General features: G+C 47.1%; 1 protein-coding gene across 1 annotated transcript; it reads right to left on the bottom strand.

The window, feature by feature from the left end:
• Window positions 1–1,765: 1,765 nt before the first annotated feature.
• On the bottom strand, window positions 1,766–27,382 carry LOC129713645 (sorting nexin-1-like). The gene is given in 16 exon segments (XM_055662853.1): window positions 1,766–3,153; window positions 3,871–3,942; window positions 4,158–4,238; window positions 5,400–5,543; window positions 6,111–6,316; window positions 7,264–7,357; window positions 8,403–8,516; window positions 8,857–8,932; window positions 11,454–11,532; window positions 12,510–12,651; window positions 12,920–12,963; window positions 15,476–15,551; window positions 17,799–17,923; window positions 19,550–19,646; window positions 27,177–27,364; window positions 27,367–27,382. Coding segments are annotated over 16 exon segments (1,605 nt in total). The 3' UTR covers window positions 1,766–3,102.

Raw genomic sequence — 27,382 nt, 5'->3', positions numbered from 1 at the left:
TCTGTGGACGGGCAACAGATCAGGTCAGGACCTTGTTCAGAAGGGTCCCAGCCTAAGACACCACGTCCATTTCCCTCCACAGAAGCTGCCTGGCCCGTTGAGTTCCACCAGTGTTGGTTTGTTGAGCAAGACTGGGGTCTTTTCATTCCAATAAAGGACAGAACAGAGATGAGTGAAAAGAGGAAGTGTTTTCACATAAAGAGTCACTCAAACGCTCAATCGATGAACGTGCATTTAACAGGCCAATCCCCACAAGCTCACTGACCAAGTGGAGAATTAGATTAAGACCATGTGCTGGAGTTACTCAACAGGTCAGGCAGCACTTGTGGAAAACATGGATAGGTGATGTTTGGGGTTGGTACCCAGCTCCATACAGGGTTGAGATGCGTCTAAGATGCCCAGATGTTCTGGGCCAGGAGCCTGGTTGATTGCAGTATCCACTGGCTGCTGTTCTTCCCACTTATCCCAGGCAAAGGCCCATCTACAAATCCCCAGGTGATGTCCAACAGCTCTGTCACTCAGCCCTTGGCTCTCAGTCACTTCCAGCAGACGTTCTCTTGTGACTCGAGTGCCAAGAGTCACGACGTCGGAAGCAGAGGTTTCCTGAAAGGCCGCGTGTGGCAAGAGGCAGCAGCTGCTGCTTCAACCCTTGCCCACAATGAACAGCATTCATGTTATGCTAAACCCGGCAGGCAGAGCTCACTGCATAAAAACACTTTTCACACCAGCAAGTTTTGAAGCCAGAAGGCAAAAACAAAAGCTTATTGATCAACTAATGACGTGTCAGGACATGCTTGTGACATTGTAGAGCTTGTAGTGACATGAACTTCATCACGAACAGGCACCAGCAAAACCACTGCTGAGGTCACAAGTGACAGGAGCAGCACGTGGCCATTCGGCCCATCAAGTCTACTTCACCATTAAATAAAGGGCGATCTCTGTCCCCATTCTCCTGCCTTCTCCCCATTACCCCTAACACCCGTCCTAATCAAGAATCTATCTATCTCTTCCTTAAATATATCCACTGACTTGGCCTCCACAGCCGTCTGTGGCAATGAATTACACAGATTCACCACCCTCTGACTAAAGAAATTCCTCCTCATCTCCTTCCTAAAGGAACATCCTTTAATCCCGAGGCTGCGCCCTCTAGTCCTAGACTCTCTCACTAGTGGAAACATCCTCTCCACATCCTCTATCCAGGCCTTTCACTATTCACATAGAGTGAATGAAATCTGGCACACTGATCCTCCCCCTACCCCCACTAGCCGTGGAACACACGAACACACACGCACACACACACACACACGCGTGCACACTGTAGTTCCCAGGACACATGGCCATACAATCATACTGGGAGAACAAGCCCTGTGGTCTGGTAGATCATGGAGCAGGCTGGAGTGCTGCTGACTGACATGCACCCGGGACACACAGAGACTGGTGCCCTGTGGCCAGCTACTGACCAACATAACCAATTACCTCAGAGGCTTTGATCATGGAATGGATGTGAAGGGGAAGTGCCTCGCTGAAACAAAGCAGATCAGAATATTCTGCATTTAGTGAATAGTGAACATAGCACAATATTGGGGAAAACAAGGAACTGCAGAAAGTCACACAGTGCTGGTGTAGCTCAACAGGTCAGGCAGCATCTCAGAGGAACATGGAGCTGTGACATCTGGACTGTGTTCAACCCTACACACAAAGGCAGCATAGTTTCTGTATGCCTGTAACCAGGCGCCCGGCGTCATCAACAGAAAACTAGAAAGGATCCAGTAAATTATGAATTTATTGTGAAAGTAAAAGTGACAAAAAGAGACAAGGAAGTGAGAACTCAAAGGGAAGATCTCGGATCCTCCGGAATGACATGAAACAAAAGTCAATGATTTTAGTGCATAATGTGCAGATTCTGACTGTGCACTTGGACAACAGTACCTGTAAACAGAGAATACAAGACCAGGTAACCCTGCCAGGGTGCGTGGCAAAAGGAATGTAAACAGTGCTTTAGTATCTTGCCACCTCTTTCTTTGTCTGCCCTTGTTGTCAGGTTACTGGTTTGTTGAGTCACAGCATCAAGGCACATGAACAGTGTAGTTAGTGGCTAGAGGGACTAATGACAATGGAGGCAGGAGCTTGGATGTGGCACTTCACCAGGATGCGTGTGATATCCCCCTATCAACATCTATTCTAACTTTGCCCCATGTCACAGTAAAAATGCACTCTGGTAACTTGCAAAGAAAGCAAGCTCTGTCTTAAACACCAGATTTTACAAACAGGGGAACTGTAGAGTTTCCACCATCACAGGGTAGAAACAAAATAATCCCACTCACCGCAGGCAGGATGTTGAACTATTTGTGGACCCACTGCAGCCATGGCAAGTCTATTTGCTTTGGCATTTATCAACCATCTCTACAAGAGGCACACAGACAGGGCGACTGTTCTCAGGCTGGGTGGGACTAACATCTGCAGCTTGCATTTACAAAGCTCCGACAACTCTTTGTCCATGCCCAGAACACAGCTCAGACACTGCAATATTCATCTCATTCACCCAGTAGCACAAGAATTGTAACTGTCCAATGCCTAGGATCAGAATCAAAGAGGCATTTGTTTGACGGTTTGCGATTCATGAGCTGGTTATCTGGGGCGGCTTTGGAGACGGGTCCGTGCAGCCTGGAGCTCCCAGGGTAACGGGCGATCCTTGCTTTAGCAGGGGGGGAGAAGGTTGCCCTGGCCACTGGTCTCTGGTCTCTGGGGCCACACTCAGAGCTGCAGCAATCAGGCAGGACAGACAGCTTGGCAACTCTCGGGCTAGATCAGCAAGGGTGGGGAGCGTGCGGAGCTGGTCATCAGGAGAGAGAGGCGCCGTGAACACTGACAACGCCCCATTCACCACCTCCTTCCCCCCTCCCAAACTCACATCTTGGACAACTAATCTGATGCCCCATCAAATAAGAAAGTATATGCAAACTAAAGATACTATAAGGTTTATCACATGAAGAGCAAGAAAGAACTGCAACCATGAAGATGCCGTTCCTTTTATAGGTGAGGTTGCAGCTTCACATAGGCTGGAGATAATGTATAAAATGCAGTAAGTGTCCACTCCTGTTGTTATGCAATGGCTTTTGCTTCTGGTAGAAAGGCTTCCCAGTATTTAATGAGCTGTCAACACAGACAAGAACATTGATTAGAACATAGAACAGTACAGCACAGGAACAAGCCCTTCGGCCCACAATGTCTGTGCTGAACATGATGCAGACAAACTCTTTGCTTGTCAATGATCCATATCCCTCCCCTCTCTGCATATCCCCATCTCTCCAGGAGATACTGTATTTCCCAGAACAAGGAGACTGCTGGAGCTAATCAGAGTTTTCCCTCACCTCAGTCCCACCACCTCACTCACCCCCATCTCTCCCTACCTCATGGCGGGGGGGGGAGAGGGAAAGGAAACAGTTAAAAAAAAAAACCCACCACTATTCTAACATAGAGCAGGGCACAATGCTGCTGTTACCCAAGTCCTCAGCAATCAGTCTAACCGACATCATGAAGCATCGAGTACTACTAGTGTGGCCTGTTTGTGCTGCATATCCAAAAGATTATCTCACATTTTTATTTATTTCCACTTATCTTTTCCAGGTGACTTTCAACTGGCACAGTAAACAGAGCGTGACACTGAGCCAGTCACTGTCGCTCAGTCTCACTCGAGTCAGCAATCTAATTGACCAAGGATGGATACTCTGGGGAGAGGTTTCAGGTCGAGTTGGCCAAGTATGAGTGACTCCCCTCCTCTGCCATGGGCCCACATTGCACCAACCGCTCGCCCGGGTATTGGAGCAGAGGCTCTAAAGCTCAGCGCTGCTGCTGCCCAAGGCTCCTCACCTGTTGCTGGGAATTCTGAAGAGTTTCTAAATACACAATAACCCGGCTTTTGAAGTCTTTAATTCTCTCGACCTGGAGGCAAGAACAAAATAGAGGAGAGTTTAAAACATAGAGAGAGGTTTGAAGGACAGAGAGGTGAGGGTGAAGCTGGGACAGGGGGCAGGCAGGTAGGCAGACCCAAGCTGGGACAGGGGGCAGGCAGGTAGGCAGCTGGGACAGGGGGCAGGCAGGTAGGCAGACCCAAGCTGGGACAGGGGGCAGGCAGGTAGGCAGACCCAAGCACTCACCTCAAAGCGAGCAACTTCCTTTCGAATGTTGGTGGAGATCTGCTCAAACTCTCGCTCACACTGCAGAACTTTGGGCTCCCACTAGGACAAAGAGCAGTTCGTTAGCACAGCTCATCAGCCACTGCCTCCCAGTTGGCCACTAACCATCACGGACCAAGTTTGTTGGTCTTTTCCCCAGGAAGCAGCGTTCTGCTCCCTCTTCATACCCACCATCCCGGGAGTCCAAGTCTACTGAATTTTGTTAATGTCATCAGGTGCTGCAGGATGTAAGGGGTCACCAACAGTCAGCACTCGTGGCCACATCTTACCCTTCATATCATCCTTCAACAAAGTAAATATTTGGCCACTTGACGGCAGCGTTAACACATTTCACAAAGCTACACAAGACCTTTGATCAAAGAACTAGGCTTCAAGGAGAGTCGAAGCTGGATAAACAAACGTTGTGGTTGAGGGAGGGACTTGCAGAGGTCGGTCTTGCTACTGGAGACATGGCCCACAAATGGTGGCTCATCCAATAAGTTCATAAGACACAGGAGCAGAATTAGGCCATTCAGCCCATCAAGTCTACTCTGCCATTCAATCATGGCTGATCTAACCTTCCCTCTTAACCCCATTCTCCTGCCTTCTCCCCATAATCCTTGACATGCGCACTAATCAAGAAGTTATTTGTCTCTGCTTTAAAAATATCCATTGATTTGGCCTCCAGAGCTGTCTGTGGCAATGAATTCCATAGATTCACCACCCTCTGACTAAAGAAATTCTTCTTTTTTTCCTAAAGGAATGTCCTTTAATTCTGAGGCTGTGACCTCTGTTCCGAGACTCTTCCACTGTGCAGTCACATGTACACAGGAGCCCAGAGGCAATAGGGCTGTTTACAGAGAAAGAATAAATATTTGATGAAGCGGCTGCAACTATAAAAGGCAGTTTGTGAATGGGAGCAAGGACATACACCAGGGTGTTTATGGGATGTGGTGGGAATCAGGAAACGGGCAGCAGAGTTTTACACGAGCTCAGATGTACAGAGTGGAAAGTGACATGGCACTGTCGGCACCAGGAGTCTGGTGAAGCTGAGTGCAAGGTGGACATGGGTGAGAAAAGGGGCAGGTGGGTCCCCGTTTACTGATCTGCACTGTACATGAGCAACCCTAGCCGAGCCCATGGAAGAGGATGAGCTACATGACCCGTGCTATAGAGGTAGAGAGGGTCTGACACGGAACTAACAGTGAACACACTGAAGCGTACCTCTGTAATCTCGTCCTTGGCCTGTTGCAGCTTCTCTGGTTTGTTGGCCCAGATGAGACGAGCTTCATTCTCTCGTTTTTTCTGCAGCATAGTCTGTACATCTTGCCACCGCTGCCACGTCTTCACACGCTGGTCAAACACGCCCTGCACCAGGACAGTCACACCATCTTAGCACCCTGTCAAAGCACCATGCCTTCCCCACCGCTTCACAGCCCAGCCACATAGGCTAAATCCCAGGCGCAGCCAGGACTGGGCCCTTCGCAACACCACTGTGGCTGCCAGGACTGGACCCTTCGCAACACCACTGTGGCTGCCAGGGCTTAGCCAGGACTGGACTACCCAGGGTCTGGGGTCCCAGCTACACTAGCCAGGACTGGACTACCCGGGGTCCCAGCTACACTAGCCCGGACTGGACTACCCAGGGTCCCAGCTACACTAGCCAGGACTGGACTACCCAGGGTCCCAGCTACACTAGCCAGGACTGGACTACCCAGGGTCTGGGGTCCCAGCTACACTAGCCAGGAGCTACACTAGCCAGGACTGGACTACCCAGGGTCCCAGCTACACTAGCCAGGACTGGACTACCCAGGGGTCCCAGCTACACTAACCAGGACTGGACTACCCAGGGTCCCAGCTACACTAGCCAGGACTGGACTACCTAGGGCCCAGGATACAAAGCAGGTGAAGGATGCCACAGGCACCAGGCTGTACCCTGACTGCTGAGATGAGCCGGATGTAGTCACTGAGCAGTTCGGCCAGCAGGAAGAAGTCGTTGTTGGCTTGCTCCTGGTAAAGCTGCTCGATTTTCTCCTCCACCTCCGCCAGCTGTGACAGCGCGCGGGACAAGGCCGTGTGGTCCTCCGAGCTGCCCAGCATGGCTGCACTCTTCGCAAACACACCCGTGTTCACCGCCAGCTCTGGGGACAGAAGCACAGGGTTAGTGGTGGGGGAGATGGGGTGGGTATTACACCACCACCCACTCTGGGGGCAGCTGCCCTGTGGGCAAGGGGGCAAGGGTGGGCACCACTTGTTGACAGACATGTCTGACTACATCCTCAACCCAACATGTGTTCACATTGTATGTTGGGCATTCACACAGTTCACTGTATAGCAGAAAGGAGGGAGAAAGTTGAAAGCCCTCTCTATATCCCCCACAATCCTTTGACAGATATAGACCACTCTCCCATCAAACCTCCTGCATCTGTCCATGGAGTCCAACACCCAAGTTACAGGGAAGAAGGTACAAGTGGTAAGACATTACCTTAAATATTAACCCTACACCTGGTCACCATTTAGACTCTCTATTCCAAAGTATAAACTAATTCATGAGCATCACGATGGGCTTTTTTCAGATTCCATCAGACAGTCTGAATGTGGTGCTGTTTAACGAGATGATCAAGATGCAGTCTATGCTATCGAGCCAGAACACGATGGAAGCCTTGCCAAGCACGGGCCACAGGAGTGTGCCCAGCCCAGCCCAGAGTCAGTGCCTGGCACCAAGCAAGCACTGGTCTCTCAACTCATGGCATCAATGCACTGATCTTGGATTCATTTCTGGATGAGAGTCAAACTGCTCCTGTTCCAAGAGGTTTACAGAGTTTCAAAAAGATAAACATTAAACATGTCCTTCAGAGCCACAGGAAGTGGACGGTTGATGGGATGTGAGCATGTTGTGTGAATGGTCGTGAACCCACTGCAGCCCAAATACACTGGACACCTGGACACCCCCCTCACCATCGACCCAGCACTGCTCCTCCTACTCCACTCCTCCCCGGCCTACGTACAGAGGGCATGACATCTAAGGAAATCATCGCGCAAATAGTTTAGATTTATTCGTAGTTCCCGCCTCCTCTCCAAATCTCACCTTTCCTGTGGTTGACGAGGGTTTCAACAACAGCGTGGAGTTTACGTAACTGCAAGTCTTCATTCTCAATCTCCTGAAACTTCTCTTCAAACCACTGGAGGTAGAACAACAAACACCTTCTATAGCAGGGCACAGGGACAATGGCCAAAAGCACACAGCAGCCACTCACTTTCCTTACCCACTGGTCCATAGGGTTCAGTCCATGGACCAGAGGGTACGGTGCGAATGGTTTAAGGGGAATCCGCAGAAGCATTCTCACCCAGAGAGTGCTGGAATTGGACTGCAGAGCCCAAGGGAACGGTGGACACAGGCCAGAAGGGTTTGTTTCTGTGGAGCACGTAGCTCTGTCATTCATTTTGGAAACTACAAAATACAACTCAACAACAATTGTTTGTTGATTTGCAGCTTTTAAAACCAAATATGCAGGGAAATAAACAGTGCCCCGTGCAACTCCAAGCACATTGCCACTACCGAACAAGGCCAGAGGAGGCAAAATGTGTAGGAAGGAACCGCTGATGCTGCTTTAAACCGAAGATAGACACAAAATGCTGGAGTAACTCAGCGGGTCCGGCAGCATCTCTGGAGAAAAGGAAGAGGTTACCTTTTGGGTCGAGACCTTTCCTCAGAGTCAGGGGAGAGGGAGAGGGAACAGAGAGATATGGACAGAACAAGTTAATGAAAGAAAGGAGGTGCAGAGCGCCATCTTTGCAGGGCCACAGTCAGACAATACTTCTCTGCTGCATCTACCCCACAGAGTAGCAACACAAAGGGATTTAGAGGGCTCGGCACCAAACAGGACTAGCCCAGGATGCTAACTTGGCATGGCTAAGGTGGGCTGAAGGGCCTGTTTCTGTGCTGTACAGCTCGGTGAATAAATGCTGAGCACAATAATTGCCTCACCCAGACCCGACCACTGCTAAAGCAGATGAGGCAGCAGCACTTGGTTATGGGCACATCAGTGACCCAGCACGTGGCAGCTCACCAGCCTCCCACTCTGGGCTCTGCCTAGTTTATGATCACGTGTACAGAGGTACAGGGAAAAACCTCTGCTGCGTGATAGGCAGCCTACAAAACAACATGACATGATTACAATGGAACCTGTGATGAAGGCCGGCTCGGGTAGTGAGAGGAACACTTACTATGTCTGACTCATTCATCTTTATGGTCATCTTACTGACAGCATCAGCAGCCTTGTTGACCATGCGAAGCAGGCTGGCCCCACTCAGAGCCTGTGTGTTTACTGCCCGCGGCAACTACAAATACAGTTAAAGACTGGTGTTACAAAACGCCAACTCAGGCCCGGCAGCACCAGCAGCATGTAGACACGTGGTAGTCTCACCCACCCCCTCTCCCCGCCTGTGTCCCCTGCCCCACCACCTCTCTGCCCCTGCCCCACTCACCACTACCCCTCTCTCCATCTGTCTCACTCCCCCCCGCTCTGTGCCCACCTGCACCATCTCTCACCCCCCGTCCCCTCTCCCCGCCCCACCACCTCTCTCCGCCCCTGCCCCACTTGCCACCACCCCTTCTCCCCATCCACCTGCCCCATCTCTCACCCACCGCCCCCTCTCTCCCCTCGAATGGAACAGTTACCTCATCTTTTTCCAAGAACTCCCTGACGTGGGGGTCGAGTAATAACGTGGGGTGCTTGACAATCCTCTGTAGATATCTGCAATAACACAAGATTTAGGTGGGGCTTCTCCAGTTAATTATTACTTTGATCCTGTGTCTGGACACCAAGGTATATGGGTGTTACTAATACTTTACACTGCCACCGAGTGTGAGAATAGGTGCAGAAATGGGGACAGATCAAAGAAGCACAGTGGTGCAGCGGGTGCTGCTGCCCGCTTCATTCCTGACCATGTGCTGTCTGTGTGGAGTTTACTCGTTCTCCCTGTGACCCCGTGGGTTTTGTCCGGCAGCTCCATTATCTTCCCACATCCCAGACGTGCAGGGTTGGAGGTTCATTGTCCCTCTGTAAACTGCTGCTACTGTGTAGGGAGTGGATGAGAACTAGTGAACGGGCGATCTATGGACTCAGCGGGCCGAGTGGTGCAACTGGCCGTGACACTCCAACACTAGTGAGCCACAACCTGCGGCCACTCCAGCAGTGGAGGATAAATCCTGGTGCTGCAGACACACACACACACGTACGCACACACACGTAGACACACACACTTGTACACACACACACACACGTGCACACACACACACACACTCACACACACGTGTACTCACACACGTGTACTCACACACACACACGTGTACTCACACGTGTACACACACACACACGTGTACTCACACTCACTCAGTGCACCACAGTAACTGTGCACCAGGTGCCACCTAGTGCCCAGCAGCTGAAACAGCAACCATGGCAGATCTTTCACTGCATGTTCAACCCCAACACCGCCACACACTTACACAGCTCAAGAAAAGTGACTACAGCCCGCACGTTCCAATTTGATCAACACATTGTTTAATATTTCCCTGGTCCCCTTCCTCATGGAGAGGAGAGAGAGCATGGGTTTTCCTGAAGGGAATCAGGGTTGTATAGGATGGTGTAGCGCGGAATGTGGAGAGCTCTTGCAGACATGACCATGGTGCCCAATAATCCTTAATGTCAACATCGCCAACCAACAAAGATAAAGCGCTTGTGTTCAATGACAAATCCTTCCGTGAAGGAGACGTCAGGAACAGCTAGGGAGCCCACTATCAGTGCTGTGTGCTTTGTTTAGTCTGGATAAGACCAGAGTGCTAATGGAGCCATAATATCCTCCATTCTAGTGAGCATACACTCTGCTCGTGACCACACCAAATGAGGTGGGTTATTTGCCAGAAAATGCTGGCAGATGGGTGGTTCAGGAAAGGCAGGTGAGGGACCAGCAGGATTTAACATCATCAGGATCTGCATTTTTATTCTGCGAGTGTTGCAAAAAGGAGCTGAAGTGTGTAATTTGACAGAGACAGCCCAGCATGGCACCAGGAGTGGATTTAACACGTTTCATCCAGTAAGCAGTTTCCCAGAGCTCATTCTAACACTTCCCTATTTTTCCTTTTGACCTTCACAGATGAATAGGTTGGAACAAACTCCCCATCTGGTGGGTCAGTCACCACCCATAACCCCACCCCCGTCACACAAGAGGCAGCTGATGCTGAAAGCCAACACAGCAAATGACCAGAGGCAGGGATCTGATTTAGCCCCCACCCAGGGCACGGCACAGGGCACAGACAGCGAAAGATTAAAGGCAGAAACATCAAATACTCAACTACCGTTTTAATTAAGGAACCAGACGAGTTTAGAACTGGTTTTGCAAAGCCAATCTAGAAAGTAATGCCTGCATTCAGATGAATGCAAGATTATTCTTGTGTAGAGATGGGATAACTACACCCAAGCCAAACAAAGTGTTGATTAACACAGCAGTTTGCGCAGTTTCTGTGGAGGGAATGGACACACAACGTTTGGGTCGGGACCCTTCAGGCTGGTTGCAGTGGGGTGTGGGAGAGAGGAAAACAGCAAGAGGTGGGGATAAGGCAAGCCTAGAGTGATAGGTGGACAGGTGAGGGTTGAAGGGATCAATGGGGGAAATAAGTGTCAGATAAGTGGAGTGAATTGTAAAGTCAGAGGGAGAGATTTAGGTGGAAATAAAGGGGGGGGGTGGATAAAAGGGAATTAAGGGTCCCGTAGATGGAGGATGCGTTTACAGAGGAGGGGAAAGGAGCAGGGTGAGAGGGGAGTTAGAGTGGGTAGGGGGTAGGGGGTACCACTGGAACCGTTGGGTTGAAAGCTGCCCAAGCTGCTGTTCCTCCAAGTTACGTGTAGCCTCACTCTGGCAATGGAGGCCCAGGACAGAAAGGTCAATATGGGAATGGGAAGAGGAGCCAAGATGAATATCCAGCAGGCCTACACAAACTGATCGCATGTCTACGCTTGGCCTCGCTGATGTAAAAGAAGCCACATGGAGAACGCCAAGTACAATGGTCACAGTCTTCAACATTACTCCCCACTCCAAACAAAAGATCAATCCAGCCAGCCACACTTTTTTCACAGTTTATCATCATCAATTGTCCTTGAATCTCACAACCCTGCACAGGAAGTTTGAGTGCACAGCACTTTGGAAACTACAGGTGCACCTCCCTTGGAAGCTATACCGCACCTCTCTTGGTTTCCACTGGCTCCTTTCACCACTCACCGTTCCAACGCAGCTCGCCTCCGTTCCAGGAACTCGGCCGAGGAGGAATCTTCCTTCCCAACTTTCACTTTGGTCATTCCTTACCAAAGAGAAATCAGGATTAGCAATCTGCGTCGGGAAACCGGGAGAACCAGAGGCATTGAGACATTGTTTATAGCAAATGACGGGCTCAGCACGTTAGTGCAGAGGATTCTCACTCAGGGGAACTCCACGCTTCAGATCATCACTTCTAAACATTACATTTTAAAGCACTTATTCCACATTCCCTCACAACATGGGTCACTTCAGTCCCTGGAGCGACCAAACTAACTTCCATTGCAACCCCTCTCCCACATTCACACCAATTCACCTCCGATTCCATCGCGCACAATACTAAGAGTAATTTAGTGGCCAATTAGTTTACTAACTCTCTAGTCTTTGGAATGTGGGAAAAAAACAGAATCTCCAGGCTCAACCTGCAAACTCCACACAATGATCCCAGAAGTGAGGATTTAATCTGGTCCCTGGAACCATGAGGCAGCACATCTACCCAATTACTCCTAAACTTGGAATCCTTGAATCTAGTCCACACACACACTACTGAAGACTTGCCAATTAGGAAGGTCTAAACCACACTCATAAGAGAAACCTCCTGGTGCTAGACGTTAGTGCACAGTGTAATAGGCTTAGAGCAACTTAGAGCAACACCATAGAGAAGCAGAGCCATCTTTTCCGTGCCCTCTGTGCATCCTCCCCTCTTGCAGAGAAGGGCGTGAACAAAATCCACTAAATCCCCGTGTAAACACGGGACAAGAGACTCATGCAGATGTGTGGAAAAAGGGGGGGAAAATAAAGGCAAGAAATAACACTGTTCAAAGACATGAACAACAGCTACTTGGAAAGAACCAGAACAAATGGACTAGGAGATAAACTTAGGGGATAATTCACTATGGAAACTCCTTATTGAATAAAACATGCTTTCATCTTCCTAAACTAGCATTTTTTTAAACAACCATTTGCAGTAAACATTATGACAGTGAGTGGAATGGGCTTGAGTCTAATGTCCAGCTGCTGTACCTATTAAACTCTTCTCGGGAGGTGGAGGCACTATGAAGCCATTTTGAGAATGTTTTTCTGAAAGTCTGTCGTATAGTCCTAGAAAATCACTAAATCTTCGCCTTACACTGAAGTCTCTCCTCTTGAACATTGTTAAGCTGGTCTGCAAAGCAAAACAATGCATAAATATATTAGCCAATGCTAAAAAACACTCAAAAACTATGCAGTGCTGCAAAATGAATTACATTGCCCAGCATTTTACCAAGCTAGAAAATCTGCACATATCTCATAGCACACAGCAGCATTATTCAAATAAGCAAAGGCTTGCATTCTAAATACTTGAACACGAGACTTTGTTCCAATGAATCAGGTAACGTTGACAACATTACACTATTTACACCAGAGCTATTGTAACAAGTACCGATACATACCAGCGTGGACACTTTATATGCCATATATGCACCCATGCCGTCACCTAAAAAGATAAATAAAACGTTATTCAAATACATTGCTGCTGTTTTATGTAAATTCCTGAGGAGCTATATTCCAGCTTGGGCAGGAGCACAGTGCCCCACAGATAGGTGTTGACAATCTCACCAGGACTGTGAGGACATCTCTCCCCCTAGGGGAATGCCGACTCGACCCACTGTCAATATACACAGAGACATGGCTGCCCACACAGTGAACATGTGCAAGCCCCTCAGCTGCAGAGGAGGAACAGCAGGCTAGGTGCCGTGTAACACCTACAGTTACATGGAGGCACTGGGTGACAGTGCAATCAGTACGAGGCAGGGACACCCAGAACCAACATTCACACTCCTTCAGCCTGGGACCAACACTCGCACTCAGCGTGGGATTGTACTCATTGGAGTTTAGAAGATGGGAGATAGCCTTAGTTAAACACCAGATGCTGCATGGTCTCAACAGGGTAGATGCTGAGACGTCTTGGCTTTCGATGTTGTGCGGCATGAGGAACAGTAATGATTTGTGCAGGAAATCAGAACCAAACTATATAGGTTCAGAACAAAGGGTTGCCCATTTAAGATAGAGACACTTGGTGTCTCAGAGAGACTGAGGATGATTGCAATTTTACGCCCCAGAGATCTATGGAGGCAGTCACTGAATTCAAGACAGAATCAGACACAACTCTGGCCTGTACGAGGTATGGTTAGGAAAGTGCAGCTGAGGACAAGATCAGATTATCCAGGATCTCATTAAACTGTTGAGCAGGCTTTAAAGGACATATGGCCTCCTCCCAATCCTATTCCTGATGTTTTTATGTGCTTGCTGGTGGAGAACTGGCACATTTGTTCTGTAAGCTACACTGACTAAATGCTCTGCTCAAAGTAACACAATGCTTTATATTCATTCCTCATTCTTTCTCCTTCCTTGGTCAGGATATTTTCTAAAAACAATTTACACTTGTTCACCTGCCATGGACAGTAGCACAGCAAGCAACACTGAGTAATCACATCATCAACCAACACTTCTCCAACATGCTGGCTCCCCCACTGTATAACGACTATCTTGCAATCACTCCTTCAGTTAATTCTTTAATTATGGACTGGAAAGTCTGGCATTTTCACACACCCACTGTCTCATTACTGCAGTTCCCCATACCGCTCCCCATCAAAAGCAGTTACGACCTTAGCCTAGCTACTTCCACATCATTTTAATTGAAGGAGCCTTCAACACATGAGCTTATCATCCCAGAGGTCTACTTCCTGCCTAAATAAAGCAGGTGATTGAGAAAAGTGGCATACATTCAGGCTGATTTGCTGCCTCATCTGTCTAATGGGGTACAGCAACCTAATAGTTAACCCATTGGTCCGACTGCCAGAGTTCTGGACCATTAATTCAGAAACAATGTTGAATCCCATCATGACTGCTGAGTTTAAATCTGGGTAATTAAATGAACTTGGAATTGAAAGGCTCATCATTGTGATGGTAATGTAGCAGACTGCTGTAGACCCCAGCCAGTTCACCAGTGACCTCCAGGAGAGGATGTCTACCATCCAGCAGTTCAGCTCAGTTGCCTCCTTACATCATGCATGGAAGATGAATCGGTGGGGTCTACATCCCATGCATGAAGAGCAAATTCCAGTTGTGAGAAACACCAGATCTTTGTACATCGTGGTGCTGGAAAGACCTGGGCACAGAACTACATGTCAAGCGCTGTAGCAATGTGTACGTCACTAACACAGAAAACTAACAGCACAAATTAATGCAACAAATCTGTAAATACTTCATGCACTAAACAATCCATCGACTGGTCGCTTCTCTAAACCCAGATAACCCATTACAATAAGCAACTCTGAAAGTTCACTCCAAACAGCGCTGTTCTCTTGTTCTTCTTCCCCAAACCTACTTCCTCCTTATGGTCCACAGCTGAATGCCCACTGATGACTCTCTGCTTTCACAATGCTGTGCTGAGGCCAGGAAGATAGCGTTTCCCCAGTCATTGGCAAGTGGCCAGACTCCAAGCCCAGCCAGAGTGGTCAGATTCGCCCACAGTGGAATCAGGACTGCTCATCTCATGTGCCACCATCACTACTTTGGGGCCTCACACGGTCAAATGCTGGCAGGATTCAAGTGAATAACTTCAGGGAAATGTAAAGGCAGACACTGCCAGATAATAATCACACACATACCATGCTGTCGCCCAGAACCAAAATGTACTTGCAAAGTTTCTGAGCAGAACACTGACCAAAAGGTGAATCACTATAGACACAAGGAACTGGTGGTGCTAGTTTACCCAAAAGGACACAAAGTGCTGGAGTAACTTAGTAAGCCGAGGAGCAGCTGTGGCGAACACGGATAATGACGTTTCAGATCAGGACACTAAAATCAGTCTGAAGCAAGGGTCCTGGCCTGAAACATCATTTATCCATGTTGTGCCGAGAATGCTGCCTGACCTGCTGTTACTCCAGCCCTTGTCCTTGTGTGAATCACAAACCCCTCATGACCGGAGCAACAAACTTACTTACCCACTTTCTCTGGCTCAGTCACTGTAACCTTCAAATCAAATTGATCCTCGTCTTCCTCCGTTTCTTCTTCAAACAGCTGCCGAAGGAATTAAATAATGCATCAATCTGCACCGTCAGCAAACCACATGCACCTAGATGTCCTTGTAGAACAAAGCGCCTAGCTTCTACACAGCCTTTAGCAAACCTAGTTATGTGACTGGGCAACTACTTCCCTGAGTGAATAAGTAGTTACTCTTTTTCTGCTTTCCAGAACAACCTAAAGTCCACGTTAGGATTGCACTGTTCACCTGGAAGTACCTCAGTCCAACGAGTCATTTCTCAAACAGCAAATTACATGAGATAAAGATTGCTGGAATTGAGATGGTGAAACTGCTCACAGGACATTAGGAAACTCCTTGGTCTTCAAATGAAAGAAAACATTCCAATGTGATCTGAGCAATGTCTTTCACTTCTCCAGCCATGTACCACCGCTTCAGTACTACACCACTGTGTTGCTAGCTACAGTACTGGGCCAGTCCACCAATAAGAACTTGGTTCCTCCTTTCAAATACAGTAAACCCTCGTTATAACACCCCCTTTATAATGAATCTCGGTAACAGAGGACAGACGTGTCAAACCACCAGCAATCCCATCGCCCAATGCAGCTGTTGTTGCAGCTCACGTTGTAGCCCTAGGCAACAGTGCTTTCTTCAGGCTGTTGTCACCACCATCACCGTGGAGCTCCCTCTCCACTCACCAGTTTCTCCCTGTTGGCCTCCTCCTCCCGCTCTGACAACTCGGCCTCACCGCACAACCCCCCACCCCCAACTCCTACACACTAGAGGGATAGAAGACCCTGCTCATCTCTATTGGCAGCGTAGATATGAAACTGCGATCCATGATATCCAATATCCCAACTGAACGAACCAAGAACACACACAGCTCTAGGATGTAAGTATGGAGGGAAAGGATCTATTTTCATAGGGATATGCACAACATCTCTCCAGCAGCAGATAGCTGAAGTGCAGCTCAGATCCAGCATATGAAGCAGGATCAGGAACAGCAAAATTCTCCTGCGATTACTTGGTGGTCTGGTCCAGATTTTTCATGCTAAGTTTCTGATGATGTCATTGGCAGTGATATTGCCTACAGCATCCACGATAGAACAAAGCAACACTGCCTGAAACATTTCAACTAATGCAAATTTGCCAATTACAGCCAAGAAGAAAGAATAAAGAGCAAGGAATCCTATCTGGGACATACCAGGCCCCTCTGTGGGAGGTGACTTGAAAGTAAAGGAAGCACATCAAATCATAGAATCTACAGTGCCCACAGATATCTACAGCTCTTTCAATAATCAAATACATCTAATTACCTGCTCCTTTTAACCTTCCTCAGGCAACGGAGCAGTGAACACGACAGCTAGTTTAAAGCTAACACAACCGGCAACAGTGCAGAGTACCAACTGGACAGCAGTTTAAACAGGGACAAACTGATTCTACTTAGTGGCAAGTGGGATCAAGTATCTAGCCGACACTAAGTGAATGGTGTCAGCACTCACACAGAAAAATATGTTCAAAACAGAGATTCTTGCTGTTCACCATTAACTGGATGGCGAACATTCACTCAAAGAGCAACCCTGTTTATCCACCTTGCACACTGTTGCAACACAAGTGCAGTCCGAAACTTGCGCAAGATTTATGATGCAAGTCCTGCACTGAATGAATGAATTAATCTCTTTATTGTCATTGCACATGGTACAACGAAATTTAAAAGTCAATCCAACGGTGCGATTCACAAGAACAATTTTAAATATATAAGAAAAGGTAAAAATATCTACATATAAAAAAATGACAGATAATTTTTGCCACTAATTTGCCGTTATGAGGTATTCGGTGTTGTACAGTTATATAGTAGTGCAAATGGTTAAGTACATTCAGGATGTTTTTAAGGTGCTTGTGAGTAAGAACCATTCAGTTGAATGCGAGTGTTATTTCTTATTTTGCATTGTTAAGTTCACGTATGGCTATGGGGTAGAAGCTGTCTCTGAGTCTGTTTGTGCGAGTTTTGAAAGACCTGTACCGTCTGCCAGAGGGCAGCAGGTGGAACAGGTTGTGTCCAGGGTGGGAAGGGTCCTACAGGATGTTGGCTGCCCTGCCAAGGCAGCGAGAGCTGAAGATGTCCTTCAACTGAAGATGTCCTCATTGGCCAGCAGCAGCACTGTGCCTACAGCGTGCTTACCACAGGGACAATATAAACCTCACACAACCCAAGTGGCAGAGGGAAGTGCATTAATATTTCAGTTATGTTTTCTGTAATAACACTTTATAAACTGGATCCTCACCTCTTGACTGACTTTGCTCTTGGATTGCAGAACAGCGCTGGGTGGAGACTTTATTGATGGCCCTGTAGTGGACGGCTTGCTCTTGTCATTTGGAAGGCCATCCAGGGATAACTCCACAGTGGCTTCTGCAACAAGATACATGCAATCTAACTTGGTGGAGCCACACTCAGCAAGTGTAACCACAATGAATGGAACATAATACCTTTGACAAATTGAAGGGTGCCGTCATGACCAACAAGGTACAGAACTCACGGCGCAGCAGGCTGGATCATTCCATCCAATATTATACAGCTCGTACCAAGCCCCACAACTATTTACCCGAGGATTAGTCTTTGGTTGCAGTTACGCAAAGCACCGAGTGTTCACTTAGAAAGTCGCTGTTTCAACCCAGCACATCGCTCCCGGGACTTGCTGAGAGCATAGAGTCCATGACACACACACACACTGGTTTTGTTCTTTAGATCACAGCATTCACACATTACTGGGGTAGAGTTGGTGGCATTGGTAACCACGCCTGGTGAGTGGTATACTGCGCAGATTAACAGAGCTTGTAACTAAAAAGTACAATACTAATTTAAAAAAAAACATTTTTAAGGCAAGGGAAACCACACAGATTGTAGAAGTAATCCCACAAATGTCAATATAGTATTTTGTCACAGACTGAAAGAAATTCTTTAATTTTAGAACAAAGACAGGAAATGCTGAGACGCATCTGTGGAGATGGGTACTGACTTAATGTTGCAAGTCGAAAATTTATCCACCAGAATCACACACAGACAGACACACACAGACAGAGACACACACAGACAGACAGACACACACAGACAGACAGACACACACAGACAGACAGACACACACACAATATAAGAGGCTGTGGAATGCTTGTTAATCCTAAAGTAGGAGTGTAAATGGAGGGAGATGAATGAAAGTTGTAGAAAACAATGCAAATGTCAGATGCCGAACTGGAAACATGCAGGAATTAACCTGCATTTGTGGAGCGAATAGAGCTAATGTTACAGGTAGCTTTCTTTACAGAACAGACTAGTCACGACAGAAACAGGAACAGCTACAATTCAATGTTAAGAGCCTGAGAACACAGTACGATCAAAGCCCAGATGGTGTTGGCTGAGTTTAGTTACACTGGGCTTTGTTGGAACCGGGTAGGAAGTCAATGACAACAGCATGGGAATGGGATGGAAAATCAAAGTGACTAGCGTGGGACTATCGTTGTGCACTGAAGGGAGGTAACGTGTAGAGTGATCACCCAATAACATTTAACATCTCCAGTGCAGGAGAAACCACAGCACGACCATCAAATGCAACGCACTTCAGTGCAAGTGGCTATAAATTTATGCTTCAACTTGGGCAACTGTGTTTTTACTCTTTGCCTTTAAATTTGCAATATATAAAACATAAGCATGTGAACCTGCAGGAATCTGAAGAATAGAATGCTCAGCCATCTTTATATTGGGAGCGTGGGAACATCACTACTGGGGATTAAAAAACAAGAGGCAGCTGAGCTGATCTCCAGCCAACGTGGCTCCAGGTTTGCAGACGGCAATGGCAGACATGTGGCCCCGACTTCAAACATTTAAAAATCTGGTCATCTCCTCACTGACGGCTTGTCCTCCAATGTAAAATCACAGCATCCACAGGCACCTGTGTAAACCTTACAAAGGACTGCCAGACATTCCCAACGCACGTTGAACGGGGGGGGGGGGGGGGGGATTTCTGGAAGTCACAATCCTTACCTGCAAAAATATCTTGCTCTTCATCATCGGAATGTATTCCATTTGTCTTGGAGTTGCTGCTGAATGTCTTTGAGGAATCCATATCTAAAGGACTGATCTAAATATAAATGGACATTAAAAATTGCAATGAATGCCAGAGGGAGAGCAGCATTCCCCACTGTACACCTCTACAAAGACCATGCAACTGTGACCAAGCTCAGTGACAGATACACCAAGCTCCAAACCCAAACAGACAATTTACACCTTCCCAGGATGACAACTGATCCCAAATAGTTAATTTGCCGCTGGAGTATTAAGTATCCAGTTCAAGGCTTTCACTATTTCCAATGCAAACTCCACAGGCAAATGGAATCAAACACAGAAACCAATCACATCCAACATGGAGCCATGGAAAGATATTGAGAATGGTGTCATAGACATGGCAGCAGACAGCTGCACTTCATTAATCTCTTCTTCCCAACTCAACCCGAGGGAACCTCCTTCCCACTGACCTCTGCTCCACACTGCCAGTCGCTCCATTCAATATCAAATTCAATTTGTTGAAACAATCTATACCCACTTGGATTTCTTTATTGTTTAATTGAAATTACTATCAAATATAATTTAGTTTAAAATTGTGATTTAAACCTTAGGAGTACAGGAATTTCTAAAGAAATTTAAATTGCTGGGACTATGAAATAACCAAAGTACTGATGCTAGTGTTTGGTACAAAGGGTTTCAATCATAACATTTGCTTCTTTTTTTCCTGCACATATGAGATGTGTATAAATCACTTAAGAAAATGTAGCAGGGAGAATTCAAATCTCCTGAGACAGGATATAGGGTCTCAGATGCTGGGTCAAGGCACGCAGATGGAGTCGTGGGAAGAACAGCTATGCTCTGTTAAATGGCAGCACAGGCTCTTGGGATTGAATGATTCACTTGTTCCACATGTATATGGACTGCCAGGTCAGTAGACTTTAGAGTAAAAATACATAGAAATCTTGGGGTGTAACCAGAGCAGCAGGAACAGTGGCCTTGACAACGACCACAGGGACACCAGAGCATAAAGCCACGTCAGGTGGGACAACAAGAACAATGTGTTCAGTACCAGAACCAGATTGACGTTGGAGTGAGGAGCATTTGTGGCCACATTTTGAAGAGGACTGCTATCCTCAAAAGAATGCCTGGAATTTCAAACCAGGAAGAAGGCAGGTTCAGTCTAGCACCTGTGACAGGTTGTGGTTGATGGCAGGGCTTGTGAGGGGGAACTAGACCAAATGGATACATGATTTGGATGAGGATGTAGCTGCCATGGCTAACACTGAAAGTTGTCTCTGGCTGCAACAAGATCTAGACGAACTGGAGAAGTGGGCAAGGAATAGCAGATAGAATTAGAAGGTGGTACATTTTGGCATGATAAACAAGGCAGGATATGCATGGTAAATGGTAGAGCCAAGGAGAGTGTAGATACACACAGAGGAGCTGAGTACAGCTACATAATTTGCTGAAAGTGGCGACAGATATTCAAGACACCATTCACAAGTGTGCTATTATCAGATGTCCCAAAACACAACAATTAAATTCTTATGTAGGAAGGAACTGCAGATACTGCTTTAAACCAAAGATAGACACAAAACACCAGAGTAACTCAGAGGAACAGTCAGCATCTCTGGAGAGAAGAAATAGGTGACATTTCAGGTCGAGACCTTTCGGGTCCAAAGAAGGGTCCCGACCCGAAGAGTCACCCATTCCTACGCTCCAGAAATGCTGCCTGTCCCGCCGAGTTACTCCAGAGTTTTGTGTCTATCTTTACAAATAAATTCTTACTTGCAGCAGCAGCAGACAGCTTGGTGAAGGATAAGATAGCTTACCAAATTTGACGTGCTTTCCTTCATTGGTCAGGCAATTAAGTATAAGAGTTGGGACATTGTGTTACAACTGTTCAAGAGGTTGGCGAGACCACAACTGGAGTACCTCAATCACTCAGAGCCAACTTGTATGGGAACACTACCCGACTCACAACACACCATCTCAACTTGGAAATGCAGTACGTATATCACAATTCCTCCATTAGCACTGCAATTGTTCAGTACCATGGGAGAGCTTCAAAGGAATGCAGATGTTCTTGTTCGTGGCTCACCATCACCTTCCAACGGGTGATCAGGATGCCTGTCTGTAACACCCACTGTGTGTTAATCAGCTTCAGCTGCATTTCTTCTGAGGGAAAGATCCTGTACCATGGTAGTTGATTAATAATTAACTATCAAACCCAATACAGATAACAAACAAAGGAACCTTTTCATCAGCCACCCACAAGGCAGATTTGGATCTCCAACACGGTTATGTTAAAAGCCTTTAGAGTTGGCTTGCCCTGAAAAGTGAAGCCACATTCAGAAAGGGAAGAGTACAGCAGCTGTACCAGCAAGCTTCAACCTGCAGCATTCCTGCAACCAGACACACCCACAGCCGGCAGCCTCAGGCAAGCTGGGCCACATTTCTCCGTTGGGCTCCAGTCTCTGGGACAGAAAGTATGGCGGAGTTTATTCAAACAAATCATCTCCAAAGTAGCATGGGTTCTATGCAAGGCAAGAAAGTATAACTCTTTGTAGACAATGTCCTTGCCAATTGTTAATTAATTTGGCAATAGTGCTGGATACTCTGCACAGAGTTTATTAGAAAGTCAGAAATATACTAATGCAATGAACATATTCCTTAAATACAACCGGACATTGCTTCTTGTTCAACGCTTCCATTGGTTGTTCGTGGGGCAACTGTATGCAGAGGGCAGATGTATCACAAGCTATGTTGTGTACACTCCATAGTAACCACAATCTGAGATGAGAAAAAACATTTTCACCCAGGGTGATGAATCTGTGGAATTCTCTGCCTCAGAAGGCAGTTGAGGCGAATTCACTGGATGTATTCAAGCGGATGTTAGATATAGCTCTTAAGGCTAACGGAATCAGGGGGTGGGGGGAGAAAGCAGAAATGGGATACTGATTTTGGATGATCAGCCATGAATGGCAGCGGGTGCTGGCTCGAAGGGCTGAATGGACTACTCCTGCACCTATTGTTTATGTTTCAATGTTTCTACATCTACACCCAACTGCTGCAACAGTCCTAGTTCTACTGCCTATCCCCATGGTGCATGACAGTACCCAATCATACGGAGAACCAAAATTCATCATCATTGAAAACATTAGCGACACAGTGGTGCTGGTTTCCGACAGGAACAGTGACGGACGCACCACACATCTGTCCTCCAGTTGCTGCGGACTTCTGCCGCTGGAAGTATAGGATTTTGGTGTGTGCTTTATCATCATTCTTTACAATGCTGTGTATGACAGTGATCGCAACTTCTACTGAAGTGTGGATGGTCGTTGGCTCACTACAAGCTCATCCGCCCTTTGACAGGTCTTGGTTTTGGTCCTGCTGGGGGTCCACATCCCCTCCTCACCTGGCAAACCAGGTGGGGGAGACGGTTTAGTCGCCGACTATCCGACCATGGAGCAGGTAGCACGGGATTACATGGTACCTGTGGCGGGGGGGAACTCCCCCTGACCCGAACTGAGGTTACCAACAGGTGGCAACAAATTCCCTCTCACTCTGGGACCAAACCCAGATGTAAACATCCTAATGTTTTGACAGAGGAGGTGGGATAATAAAGGGGGGCCTTACCAACAAGCAGGCATTTAAACCACAAGATCCTACGACATGGGAGCAGAATTAGGCTCTTTGAATCTTCTTCGCCATTTTCCTGCCTTCTCCCCAGAACCTTTGACATCCATACGAATCAAAAACCCATCAATCTCTGCTTTAAAATTACCAATGACCTGGCCCCCACAGCCGTCCGTGGCAATGAATTCACCCTTTAGCTGAAGAAATTCTTCCTCATCTCCATTCTAAAGGTACTGTTGCAGCCACAAATACTGGATTAGCAGCAAGTAACTCGCTCCTCCACCTACCCGTGCCCTCTTCCATCACTGAAGTACTGCAGGCCATCTACAAATTGCATGCAGTTAGTCAACAAGGCTACTTGACACAGCCTCTACCACTCTAGTTCGGGACTGCCACAAATTGTAACCTTCTAGCAAAACCTTTTTTCCTGTCTCCACAACCACCCATCATGCAGGCAGCATTTACTGAAGATTCATTCTCAGTAGTGTCACTGTGTTCTAGCCACTACAATGGCAGAGTTGAGGCAGCTGTGTAACAAAACATACCTGTGTTGTGTTCAGCTCACTATCAGTGTTTACTTGCTTCACGGCTCAGTGTCAGACTAAGGGGGACACAGCACAAAGTGTCAGCACCAAAGCTGGTTTCACCACTTCAGGACAAAGCTGCTTCACACACCTTTCTTGATCAAATCACTGCTGAATTCCATGATATTAATGACTGCATGAGCAACTCAGCAGCACTATGCCACTGCCGTGCACTCCTTGTCGCTGAGCCATAAAGTGATCAGATAGAGACCCTGCTGCTCCCTGCCCAGTGACACACACAGTAACAAGGTCCAAACACACCGGCAGTATCAACCAGCATTCTTCACCTCCCCAAATGTGAAATACCTAGGCTGTCAGTCATTTAACAAACCAAGCACCATCTTAAAAGTTTAACTAGAATAATAAACATCTCAGAAAGAGTCCCAATGCCAACTATTTACAATGTGTCGGAAGGAACGGCAGATGCTGGTTTGAACAGAAGATAGACACAAAAAGCTGGAGTAACTCAGGGGGACATACAGCTATTTACTAGAATGTTTAGCAACGACATTAGCAACATTCAAGTAATGCAGTTGCTGAAGCACAAGGAATAAACACCCAAAAAGCAAGCACGAAGCAATAACGCGAGCACATCTGCCAGTACGTGGCACCATTGCATAAACCAACAATGCCACTCCAAATAAAAGGAAACTGCAGACCAGAGAACAGTCTGAAAGGAGTCTCTGAGCTCAAATGGGCAAGATGAGAGCTTGGGGAATATATGGCAGGTGGGAGAGAATGAAAGCAGCAACCTAAAACATTCAGGCAACACGATTTTAAAAGAAGGACATTAGTCAAAAATGTCTGAGGATGGGTCACAACCAGAAACGTCACTCATTCCTTCTATCCAAAGATGCTGCCTGTCCCGCTGAGTTACTCCAGTATTTTGTGTCTGTCTTCAGTCAAACACAAGGGTTTGTTTCAAACACCACAGCCATCTAAAGCAGTGGTACATTTAGTTAATTTCCCAGAGGCTATTGATAACAAACTAGGATACCAACATTTCAGCACCAGAGGAACTAGACTTGTTAACAATGGACAAGTGAACATCCTTGCTACACTCAGCACTATCACAATAGGTATCTAGTTACAATGAGGAATAAGATTCCCACAAGCACACCTACAGCAACACCGTCAACTAACATTATGCTCCTACATAAAACACTAACCATGTGACATGCCATCTGGAATGCTAACCTGTTCAGGAAGTAAGCTTTTTAATAATAATAATAACTTTATTTATAAAGCGCTTTTAGACAACATCAGTAACCACAAAGTGCTGTACATGGGAAGTCAACAAAAAGTTATTACAAACTACTAAAACCATTAAGACGACAGGACTATAAAAACAGTAAAAATTAAAAGACATTAAAAGCACTAAAACAGGAACAAAGTCTCAGCCAGTGTCGAAAGCCAGTGAATAAAAGTGAGTTTTTAGGGAGGATTTAAAGATGGACAGTGAAGGGGCCTGTCTGATCTGACCAGAGATCCAATTTAAAGTAGCATTAATCTTTAATTAGAGAAGCAGAAAACTTGACATACAACAGTAGATTCAGGCAATTTAATCACTAAAACGTTCAAAGCAGTACGTGTCAAACAGAAACAAACAGCACTGTCTGGCAAATTGGTCTTTATTACAAAAGGGTTGGAGTCTAGAGATAGGAAGTCGTTTCTAAAAGAGATTTACTGGACTACTTCCCTACACTAGAGGTCTAGCTTCACAAAGCAGCTAAAGAAATGAGATTCAAATTCTTTGGAGTTTAGAAGAATGAGGTTTGCTCATATTGAAACATAGGGGGAAAAAGCGTTTCCACGATGAGAACCTTAAACAAAGGGACTGAGTTGCCACATCAGGAAAGTCATTCAAAGCAGAGCCACTTCTCGTAGAGAATGCAAACCTCCATAACTCTCACAACTCCACAACTTCTCGTAGAGAATGCAAACCTCCACAACTCTCCACTCAAGAGGATTCTCAGTATTTAAAGAGGAAGCAGATAAAGTTCTCAAAATTCATGAAATAGTTATAGGGAACCGACAGCTGTTGTCATAGTGAATGGCAGAGCAGGTTTGGAGATTCACTCATGCCCCAAGTCTTATGCTTTGTAAAAAGTGCAAACACTAATCAAGCAAATGAGAATTAGGTTTACACTGCAACACAACACTGTAGTAAAACACTCTGTGGAACTTCTCATAAAAAAGCAAAGACCAAGTAGACCCAAAACTCCACATCAATCCAGACTAGAAATATTTCACACCAGGAAACGGCAGCAAGCACCAAACTGGCTCTCTGCGCTGTATAATACACACAGAACATCTGGATAACAAGGACACCCAACACCCGACTATTTATTGACTACAGCTCTGCCTTCAACTGTAACCAAAGTCATCTCCAGGAGCCTGGACCTGGAACTCAGTGATTCTCAACTTCCTGACCCATAGATCGCAAACATGAGAATAGGCAACAAAACATCCTCCACTATAATCATCACTGGTGTTCTGCAAGGATGCGTTCTCAGCTCCTTACTCCCCTCTCTGTACGGTGGCACGGTATCAAAACAACAAACTCTCCGTCAATGTCAGCAAAACAAAGGATCTGTCATCAGCTTCAGGAATCAGAGTGAAGCATATGCCCCAGTCTGTAGCAATGGTACTAAAGTAATGATGGCCAAGAGCTCAAGATCCCAGGTGTAAACATCACCAACCATTTGTCCTGGTCTAAGAACTTTAATACATCCATGAAAGCACACCAACAACACCACTTCCTCAGGAGACCAAGGAAATTCACAATACCGCCAGCGGCTGTTACTATCAGCTACAGACCCACCGTGGAAAGAATCGAGCATCAGAGCTAGGAATAGCAACTGGTCTGCCCAATACTACAAGTTGAAGAGTTGAGAAAACAGCACAGACAGATACACAAACCAGCCAGTTACTCTCTTCTCTCCTCTCCTACTCTGCAGCAGATACAGAGGTGGGAAAGTACATGCCATCATTAAAGAACAGCGTTATAGGATGACAGCTGTGACCAGACTGCTGGACTGTCCTTGCAGAGGCTCGGGCCAAGTCCAACCTCGTTGCTGCCCTTGCACCTTTTATCTTGCAGCTGTCCAACTATGTTCTGCAACTGTTTACTTCCTCCGATATACTCCTGTAGGTGACGACCTGCCCGGAGAGCGCTCACGGCAGAGTTTACACTCAACCCCGCTTGCCTTGACAAGACTGGCCGAGACCGGGGGGTGTGGAGAGAGCCGGGGGGGGGGGAGCGGACACGCCCGGGGATGGGGTTGACGGCTCTCCCGGTGCCCAAGGCCCGGCGCGGCGCGGCGCGTCCATCCCCGTGTCCGGGAGCTCCAGGCCGGGTCAGGCCGGGCCGGGCCACTCACGCTGCCGATGAAGAAGTCCTCTCCCTCTAGCCCAGCGCTGCCGGTCTCCGTGTCCGTGTCCGTGTCCGTGTTCCCCTCCAGCTCCGGCCGCCGCCGCTCCGCCGCCATTTCGTGCCCAGCGCCCCTCAATGATGCTTTATTGTTCCCGCCGCCGCCGCCAGCAGCGCCGTCACGCCCCTCAACAGTGCTTTATTGTTCCCCGGCAT

Source organism: Leucoraja erinacea, chromosome 36 (genome assembly GCF_028641065.1).
Source record: "Leucoraja erinacea ecotype New England chromosome 36, Leri_hhj_1, whole genome shotgun sequence".
NCBI lineage: Eukaryota > Metazoa > Chordata > Chondrichthyes > Rajiformes > Rajidae > Leucoraja > Leucoraja erinaceus.
This window is presented reverse-complemented; position numbering and strand designations above follow the sequence as displayed.